The sequence below is a fragment of the Poecilia mexicana genome, unplaced genomic scaffold (assembly GCF_051168715.1).
Source record: "Poecilia mexicana isolate PSO_F unplaced genomic scaffold, ASM5116871v1 scaffold_9, whole genome shotgun sequence".
In the NCBI taxonomy this organism is placed as follows: Eukaryota; Metazoa; Chordata; class Actinopteri; order Cyprinodontiformes; family Poeciliidae; genus Poecilia; species Poecilia mexicana.
The window spans coordinates 33,369,552-33,379,945 of NW_028263378.1; the positions used below are offsets into that span (position 1 = coordinate 33,369,552).

Sequence of the window (10,394 nt, forward strand, 5' to 3'; positions counted from 1 at the left end):
GTCTGAATGGTTTAAAGTGTTGCTTTCAGTGCCCTTCCATCTTAGCCTCAACATATATAAACATGCAGTAAATAAATCAATTTTCAATCAGTTTTTTGCACCAATGCATTAATAATAATAAACACGTTGTATTATTATAAAACATAGCAAACTAATGGTGGTAGAGGGCCCCACTGGGTTAACTCAGAGAATCTCATCTGTCCGTGTATCAATCAACTCCAAACCTCTTTGTTCTGTCACAATTATCGATTTATTTAATTTTTTATTATCATGCTCCAAACTTTCACCCGCTTCCTCATACACACAGAGCCAGCAGCGTCACCTTCCCATTCATACTTGATGACGTCACTGCCACATCACTGCCACACCAACAGGTGTCAAAGCCGCTGCTCCTGTTATATCAATAATTACTTATTTCATTCATATGGCTCTTACAGAGCCTCAGTGAAAATGTGTTTATTATTATTAACACTTTGGTGCAAAAAACTGATTGAAAATCAATTTATTTACTGCATGTTTTTGTCTATTGAGGCTCAGATGGAACGGCACTGAAAGCAGCCCTTTAAACCATTCAGACACGAACACAATAGAGACACAATCAGATGACTTATTACCCGCGATAATAACTCAATAGTCCATGGAAAAACCTTATAAGCTTGTATTAAAGCAGAAAGTACGGCTTCCACCGTAAAAAAGGCGTATAGTGTCAATTATGATCAGTAGATTATTGCGAGGGAACGCAAAAGAAAAAAAATTCCCCATGTCCTCTGGAGGGCTCCGTATTATACCTCTTAAAGTGGTGAAAAAATTAAAATAAAAAAAGATAATAACAATAATAAATTAATAAATAAGACGAAGAAGAAGCAAAGGCATTTATAATATTTCCTTTGGACAATGACTTCTTTTTCAAGAATCTCAGATCACCATGACCACGTTAATGCATAAAAAAATCTATTTTTAAGATGCTTACAACACTAGGAAGGTGGGCTAGTCTACATTTCTTGTCAACCAAGAAATTTAGCTTTTTTATTATTTATTTAACCTTTATTTTTACAAAATAAATTCCATTAAGTCATACAATCTTATGTTCAAACGAGGTGTATAGCAACATTACATAGAATCAAATAAAGTCTCAAGACTTAACTAATCTGAAAAAGATAAAAGTATCAGACATTTAATCTGAGATTTTAAATTTTATGAAGAAATATATTCAAAACTTTAGGTTTACTTGTTATAGTGCAAGAAAAGAGGTCAGTTTGTGTGCATGTGTGTGTGTACAGTAATCTGTGAGCCATTGTGATCTCCAGCCTAATTTCTATCTATTATTTATATTCCATCAAATACAAATCAAGAAAAATACCATTAGGTTTTAAATAACCATGCAATCTTGGAAGTAAATTGTTAGTGGAGTTTTATTTTCAACTTGACAAAAATCCCAATGGCAATGCTGATGCAATGGGAACAGTACAAAACCCCACAACTGGAAAATGATCAGTTAGTGGTCAATTTCCCAAACCTCTGTATGTTTTGAGTGCCATTGAAGCAGCTCAACATAGATAAAAGGTAGGTGAATTACAGAGCAAAGTTTGGAATGCACCTTAAAAATAAAGAACTTTTGTTTCTTAATAAATAATTTAAAGTTACAATTTTACAAACATATCTTTCTACATTTGTGTTTGTACATATTAAATAAATTGATAAATTAATAGGTGCCTGCTGACTGCCTTAAGTGGCTGGACTGACACACAGTCCTTACAGCATTGCTGTCAAAGAAAAACAGGGACAAAGTAGAGTTCTTATAAAACAACCCACTAGATTATAAAACAAACCACATCTGACACAAAATACACACATATACAATTTAAAAGTAAAGTTAACAGTAGCACTGAAAACAGGAGAAATCTCACATTTTGCATCAGTCCTGATCTGTAGTCTGCAGAACTACACCACAGGGTTTGGTTCAGTGTTTGAAAAGGCATTATATTACACTATATAATACAACAGATGAGCTGCTTCACCATAAAACACAGCTGCAAAAACATTCATGGTAGTAAGAAATTATAGGCGTTTGCATGGTTTGAACATTTCCAGAGTTTCAGCAGTGTACTTAATTTTTTGTAATCTTTCTGTTCTGTTTGTTTGTTCATTGATGTTGACATGGTGACGTGTGTTCTTAAGGTTAGATTTAAATCACTGTTGAACTGATAAGGATGTGTTCATTTCTACATTTATATCTGACAGACTGCATTTTCTTTTCTTTCTGTATTCTGATTAAAAGTGAACATTGACCTTTGTGTGTTCATCGTCAAGCAGACGTGAAGTTAAGATCCCGGATGTATCTGTGTTCAATGAACAACAAGTTATGTTTATGTGTATTTTACATCCACATAAAATGTTTTCCTCAGTGTAGCCTTGCCCACGCTTTGCTGAATACACCATTCCATGTGTTAGTACAGACACAGGTTCAAATGAAATCGATCCATGTTTCCATTCCTGAAGCACACATCTATATGATGGGAATCTTTCAAGCAGGCTAATACAATGGCCCAGCACAGCAATGAGCAGATACAAGTTATTAACTTTAATTGGTCTTTTATACAACAAAGTATTTTTAAAGAAAGTGACTACAGACATGAATGTTTCTCACACCCTAGTCCATGGTATTGTTGTACTCCTGAATCTTCAGTTTGATGTGGGATAGCTTGCTTTTTAGATACTCACAACGTTCCCTTTTTTCCAAATAGGTTGGGTCCTGACAAGAAAATGAGTAGAAGAGGAAATTAATCAGTGTCAGAAACAACTCTTCACGTAATTAAAGAATAGAACGCTTATGATGTTGCAGCTAAGTATGGTTTGTAGACTATAGAAATGTTAACATTGATAAGTTCAATCAAATCTTTATTTGTCTTATTATGTCCCCTCAGATGATATTTATTGTCAACTGGAGCCATATAAATATTGGAGCGTGAAAAGACTTGATCATAATAAGTGTGGCAACGAATTGGCTATAAATCTGTTTTTACATGTACTCACAGCTTTCTTCCTTTGATATTCTGATAAGATGCTACTAATCCGTTCTTTCTCCTGAAAGAAAATGAAAGGATTAATGGGCAGAAGCATTTTGTCTATGTCCAGTTTTGTCTATAGTGACTGAGTGGGAGGTGTACCATTTGACTTGAGGGCCTCGAGGAGAGATTCTGCATCATCTCATCCATCTCTTCAAACTTCTTAGCCATGATCTGGACTTCAGCATGAAGCTCTCTGTATTCAGCATACTGGTCATTGAAGACAGCCTTATACTGGTCCCTCTCCTCATCCGACAGGATGCTGGGATACTTTCTGAAAAGGCATCACACATCAAGGTGTAAACAGAGACAAATAAATTTTGTTTCAGGTTCAATAATTCCATTAGTATAGTTTCCAATAAAAACAAATAACATTAGCAGGTTTGTGGTTTTAAAGAAATATGAAGAGCAGAACATTTTTAGGTAAATATATATATTTTCATTTGTATGTATTACATGTTTGTTCCTTAAACAGCTACTAGGGATTGATGATCTTGAGCATGATGATTATGGCTAATTCCCATCCTAAGATAATCATGAGTAAAGCACGTTTCAGACAGCCCTGTCATAGGGAGCCCTGAACCTACACTATTGAAGTTGATCTGCTGACATAATAGGGCAGGGAGAGCTTTTAGAACATACAGCAGATACTTTGGAATAAATGGCACAGTGTCAGCAGTTCAAACGTGAACATATAGAAGATATATCTGTTTGGATTTCTAGTGGTTATTATTAGTGGTGGGACTCAATTAAAAAAAATTAATTGCGTGAATTGCAAGGTCTGTCATTAAATGAATCCCAATTAATAAAAAATCATATATCAACAACATATTTTAGAATTCAAAAATCCTTTTGGCTGCTAAGTCTTTGAATAAATAGGCATGGGCATTTAGAATAAAGATATTTATTGTTTTTATTTTGTTATTTAGGTTTTTCATTCATTATTGACTGTCAAGAAAAGTGCCTATAAATGAAACGTGTTATTATTTATTATTATTATTCAGATATGTGCAAAGTTTTATTACATCTATTCAGCTTTCATGTGTTTCAAGACCTCCTGATCATTCATGGAACTTTTTTGAAAAAATACTTTTTTAGAAATGTGACCTGTGGACCCTGCCAAATGAAGGATGAAAAAATCGAGTCCAGGTCATTAAAAAAGTATTAGAAATAAAGATAAGTAATGCCTGAAAGAGGTATAGAAATTTGGGTAGTATATTCATTTTAATTGAATTGATACGTCCCACAAGGGACATGGAAAAGGGTGTCCACTTTCTAAGGGATCCCTTCACTTGGTTCAACAGTTGAATCAAATTCTCTTTGAACAGGTTTTTATGTTTTTTTTGTCACTGTGATACCAAGGTATGTGAGTTTTTGTCTTTCAATTCTGAGCAGCAGATGAGCAAAATCTGACAAATTAGCTTTATTGCCTATGGGGAAAATTTCACTTTTGGTAAGGTTCAACTTATACCCAGAAATCTGACCGAATTGGCTAAATATGTCAAGAGCAAAAGGCAGTGAGGTTGATGGTTTGGAAATAAAAAGTAAAAGGTCATCTGCATAAAGTGACTCTTTATGTTCCATGTCATTCCTCCAAATGCCAGATATCTCTTTACTGGTCTTAAGTGCAATGGCCAGGGGCTCTATGGCCAGATCAAATAGCAGGGGGCTAAGAGGACAGCCCTGACGGGTGCCTTTTTGTAATTTAAATGGTTTTGAAGTCTGAAAACACACAAATACAAAGGTTCTCGCTTGGAACTTTTGTATGTGTTAAATTCTTCAATGCCTTAAAATCTACTAAAACCAAAATTTAGGCGTTAAAATTCTGAGTCTAATTATTATTGATTCTTGGTGACACAGCTACGCCATTTTATGTTGAAGTTTTCTAAAGCTGAGCTTTAGAAATGTTACGTCAATTAGCATCCAGTTCACTGCTTCAGTTAGTGTCAATTTTTATTTTATTTTTACTGTATGCATAGTCTAGTAAGGAAAACAACAATTAAATTGCATCCATTACCTGATACAGGACACCTCTGCCTTACTTAATTAGTATGTTTTCTTGTCTTTCCCAATACAATATTACCTAGAGAAATTAGCTCCTGTCAAATGTATATATACCCCAGGAAAGAGAAAATCATATGTAATGATCTACAAAATCCTGGGCGCTCTGGTCACCTGCACTTAAGTTTTACTCCAGATGGTTCTTTCAACTCAGCAATATTGAAACACAAGAACTTAGAGGCTTATTTGTTTTGAAACCTTTTCAAATATACATAAGAAATGCAAAAGGGGCACCTCAAAGAGATAACAGAAAATTGCATCATAAAAAGATGTTAAGTCCTTACATCAACAGATTTAAGGACACATATTGGAAAATGGAATAGATCACTCACGCAACATAATCTGCTATGATGACAGGTTTGGGGATATATCCAGATGGTATGTGACCTCGAAGAATCTCTGGTTCTGCTGCCATGAGAGGAGCAGATCCAGGATTGTTTGGAGCATTCATGATGTCAGGCTGAATGGTAGGAAGAGGTGTCTCTGAGGCTCTTGAGGCTGAATCCAGCTGCAGCAGTAAACATTTAGTACAACATACTGTGAAGACGTCTATGCAGCATGGTGGGAAATAAATAAAACTCGTCATACTTACTACAGACAGTGGAATGGATGATCCAGTGGTTTTCATCTAAAATTGTTGAAAACATTACAGGACATTAGCTATTTTAACTACATAAATAGCTATGACCATATATATAACTGTGGACCCTGACTATAACCTATGAAAGTTTAATATTTTGAATGGAATTATGGGGATTATGCAATGTTTCCATGACATTCTAAGTTTGTGGAAAGGGTCTGTATATATTGTGGCTAAAAATATGTGTGTGGTAAAAATAAAGCTGATGTGGACAGAGTCAAACACAAACCAATGATTACTTAAGCTCTTTGATGCTATATCAGCGACAATGGTTCAGAGCAGAGGCAGACACAACAGTTGAATTGCTTCATCAATCAGTCAATAACGAGATAAACAAACATTCAAGTTAACAAGAGATGGTGGTGAGGAGAAAGATAAAACAGTGCTTAGTAAATAACTTGAATAAAGTTATACTGAAGTGAATTTAATTCAGTTGAATTCAAACTCTTAGGACTCAAGAAAGATTCAGAGCACTCAGAATTTCAAAAATGTATTAATAATATATTAGAAATATATTCGGCAGAAAAATGTATGTAGTAATTTTCAATTAGAGCCACAAACAAGCATGCCAAAAAGACTTTCCCATACGGTGAAGAAAAAGTCCTTGAAAATATGTTAGCTTAAAACTTGAAATGATTCAAAGATAGTTACAGACTTATAGGAGTTTGCAGTGCCCAAAGTTGCTTAATTCAGAGGTGTCTGTTATTTATTTATTTTATGCGCCATGCACCACAACACAACTTTTGTTATTTTTAATGTACACCAGAAATGTATGTATACTGCTCAAAAAAATAAAGGGAACATTTCACTTTAATTTTGTGTGTGGCTCCAAATCCAGGCCTCCATTGGTTAATAAATTTGATTTCCATTGATGATTTTTGTGTGATTTTGTTGTCAGCACATTCAACTTTGTACAGAACAAAGTATTCAATGAGAATATTTCATTCATTCAGATCTAGGATGTGTTATTTGAGTGTTCCCTTTATTTTTTTGAGCAGTGTAATTCACTTCTTGTGATGTAGGACAGGCTGTATGGTGAGGGATGTGGGGAGCTTGATGAAAAACAATTACATCACTCCTGCTTTTTTCCTGTTTGTTTCTTTCTAGTATTTTAAATAGCATGAACACCTACAAGTAAAAGAATCCTGTTTTTGCAACCCTTCTGACTCTGTAATCTAGGGTAGTAGTTCTGGTACCTTACAACTTTTCATGATCAATTCAATTGATTTAGATGTTTGCCACATGTCTAGAGTAGCAAACAATTCAATAACTGTTTTAAAGCTGTTTTAAAGCTTTAAAAGCTGCTTTAAAACAGCTGACTGTTTTAAAGCAGCTTTCTTATGTACACATGGAGGTGGATTATAACTCAACCATGTATATCAAACTACTAACTGAGATTAAACATTTATTCATGAAGGTGAAGAGAGATGTTTGGGTCAGACCTCCTGTGCCAGCACCTCCTTTCTCATCCTGGCTGCTTCGTGCCTCCACAGCTTCAGACAAACTCCTGCACTGATAAAGTAGAGCACCATGGTGAGGAACAGGAAGACTATGGCTGCTGTTTGGCCAGCCTCTGTGCGACAAAATGCACCATTGACTCCATTATTGAAGATGGGCATGTTGCATAGTCCTCCTCTGGTTGTGTCTCTTACATACACTATCCCTGCTGCCATATACAGCACTGCCAGTACAAAGTTGATAGAGCACTCTGTCAGTGGCCACCAAGAGGAATCAAGAAGAATGGCTCTGTAGTACAGAGTCATACCAAGAACAACAAGGATTACAGTCACTATCCATGCTATCCCTGCCACTAGAAGAACAAAAGGTGTTTTGGGACCTGTGTAGGTACTGCCCCCATTTCCATATGCTGAAGCCCCCCCACCAAGACCTCCATACATCTGTGGCTGGGAGTATCCATACATATTAAACCATTCATTATCCTTGTGCACATAAGCACAGACACATGCGAACACAGCAGCTCCAAGTAGCAACTGCACACAACCCAAGATCCTGAGTAGGCCAGCCCAAGACTTCATGTAGGCATAGCGCTGATGGTACTCCTCCACCCGCTCCTGGTAGGTCTGGGCTGAGAGATTACTGTGGACTGCAGAACCCAAGTCCATAGCTTCAGCACCCAGCATCAATCCATCTTTCTCCTTTTGAGAGGTATAACCCCCCACTGACCCACCGTAGGGGTCCCGATAGGAGCCAGGAAGTGAAGGAGATGGAGGGGCAGAGTTGGGTGGTGAGCAGGGGACTCCAGTTGTGGTGTGGCAGGTGGTATTCTTACTGGCTGATGGGGCAGAGGAGTGAGGTTGTGTAGAAGAAGTAACAGACCACCCCTGGCTGCTTCTGTTCCCACTGTTGAACCGGAAAAGTTTTTTAACAGAATCGGGAATAAAGCGACGAACTGGCTTGATGTCCATTGCTTCACAGTCCCCCTCAGCTGGTTCCTCATCACTGGAGGGATAGAAAGATTCAGGCCCCACAGCTGGCTGCTCAGGTAGGGGAGGAGGGGGGAGGGGATCTAAGCTGACTGCTGGCACAGTCACATGTAGTGGTGGTGGGGGTGGGAGAAGGGGCAGTTCAGTGTCCCTCCATCCAGGACCCACTGGGACCTGGTCATAGAGAGGCATTTCTCTCACACGGTCAAACCTAGATGCGGACATCACAACCTGAACTCCTTCTGAAAGCAAACACATAGAAAACATAACTTACCACTGAACCAAGAGCTGCTTTACAAATTAATATTTTTTTATTCAAACTTAAATTGAATTAGCATTGCATTTTTGAAACAAATCCTTGAAATCATGTATGTATTTTTCCTTACATTGCCTTTAATTTAAAGATATGATACTTTGATGTGACTTTAGGTTTTTTTTCTGAAACATGGATAATAACACTTGGATAGTGATAATTCACTATCCAAGTGTTAAGACAAGACACTATTAGATGTTCACAAAAAATGGAAAGATGACAAGGCAGACATGAGGCCAGGCAGCTTCCAACATTTGGATGTGAATTACTTAATATTATTGTTCAGCTCTGTATAGTAAGAAAATAGTATGTGCCTGGATAGCCCAAGACTTTCCAGACGTTTCTATCCAAGAATCATGGAGTTCAGAGGGACCAAAATGTTTCTCTACCTTAGACTGTGAAATTCCCGAGTTTGGAAACTCACTAACAACAGCCAGTCAGACCTCTGGGAATGTGACCTTAAATGCTAGTTTCACTATTTACAAACAGACTTAACATGGCTGATGAAATGTGACCTGTCTTTTGTCTCACACTGGTAAACATCTCTGATTACTACTGTTAGTAAAGTCATTAAAAACGCAGCTTACCTACTGATAATTCTCCGTTTATTCCTCAGAGTGCAACAGCTGTGGTGCTTGTGGCTGTGTCTCTGATTGGGGGAAAAGGCATCAGTATGAGCTGAGGGAGGGGCAGCTGTTCCCAAGTGTGAAACTCACTTGACCTGTCTGACCAGACCAGTCTCATGGTGCATTCACTGTCTCCTTTCATACCCGACTTCACAGTTAATGTTGTTTTTGTCCTTCATCTCCTTTTTCTGGTATATAGTTGGTCTGTAGTTATCTAAACCCTACTGAAGGAACTGAACTTTTTTACGATATACAGTTTGAATAGGATTTAGTTTCAGTTAAATTAAACTTTTTCTTAAGCAGTTAATTTTCATTAACTTACTCCACTTAAGAAACTGACATATCAACGTCTATTAACAGAAAATTATTTCTCAGCTATATTCAACTCACACACAAAAATAGACAGATATCCAGCAAAACTTCATAAGCCATCCCTCAAAACATGTTAGGTACTTCTGAGATGTTGTTTTTCACTTTGAGTAGAAGAAAAGAAATATGTAAATACAAAAGCTGAGTCTATCTGCAAATGTGTCTGCAGTTAGAAAACAGAACTTATAGACCCACCAAGCTTTTGGAGCTGCTGACTGGCAGGGAACATAACCCCGAAAAGAGAGCTGTCAACAAGACAAAGAATGGTAAGATTCCTTCAAGACGGAACACCAGTATAGAGTACCAAACAAATAGGAAGTGTCACGATCCGTGTTTCTGTGTGTTTATTTTTGAGATTTCCTGTGTTTAGTCCTGCTTTTCCTGTGAGTCTCTGTCCTGTCCGCCCCGTTGATTGTTTCCCAGGTGTGTCTCATCCCCTTGATTACCCCGTGTGTATTTAAACCCACCTGTTGTCCTTGTCTCTCGTCGGATCCTTGCCTAATGTTGTTTTATGTCAAGTGTTACCTGGTTTCCCCGTGCCGTCAGATGTTCCTCCTGCCGTTCTCTGTTGCTCGGTTTCCTGGTTTATCATCATTAAACTCATCATCTTCACCTACATCCTGGGTCTACCTGCGTTCCTATCCTCACCACAACAAACCACATCATGACAGTAGGATCCGACCACAGAAAAGGTGAGGGACCCATGTGGCAGGCCCACACCCGACGGTGGAACCCCTGGCGGGTGTTTGGAGCGGTCTCCCTGGAGGAGTTTTGTGGAGGGGCTCTTTTGCACCTGGGACCACTATGGGGATTGCAGCTGGCGATCCGCCCGCCGGGGGTCGGACCCCACCGTCACGGCTGCCCTGAGCCGCTGGA

General features: G+C 37.9%; 1 protein-coding gene across 2 annotated transcripts; it reads right to left on the minus strand.

The window, feature by feature from the left end:
* Positions 1-1,394: 1,394 nt before the first annotated feature.
* Positions 1,395-9,225, minus strand: marveld2b (MARVEL domain containing 2b). Of its 2 annotated transcripts, none has more exons than XM_014978039.2 (7): positions 9,111-9,225; positions 7,209-8,452; positions 5,719-5,754; positions 5,459-5,634; positions 3,168-3,339; positions 3,034-3,084; positions 1,395-2,752 (listed from the first exon to the last, which is right to left on the minus strand). In XM_014978039.2, exons 2-7 carry the CDS (start codon positions 8,433-8,435, stop codon positions 2,651-2,653), a joined length of 1,764 nt encoding a protein of 587 aa, XP_014833525.2. In that variant the 5' UTR covers positions 8,436-8,452; positions 9,111-9,225; the 3' UTR covers positions 1,395-2,650. The 2 variants fall into 2 exon arrangements, with proteins under 2 accessions (XP_014833525.2, XP_014833526.2); XM_014978040.2 differs by having other exon boundaries at positions 9,115-9,200.
* Between the last annotated feature and the right edge of the window lie 1,169 nt (positions 9,226-10,394).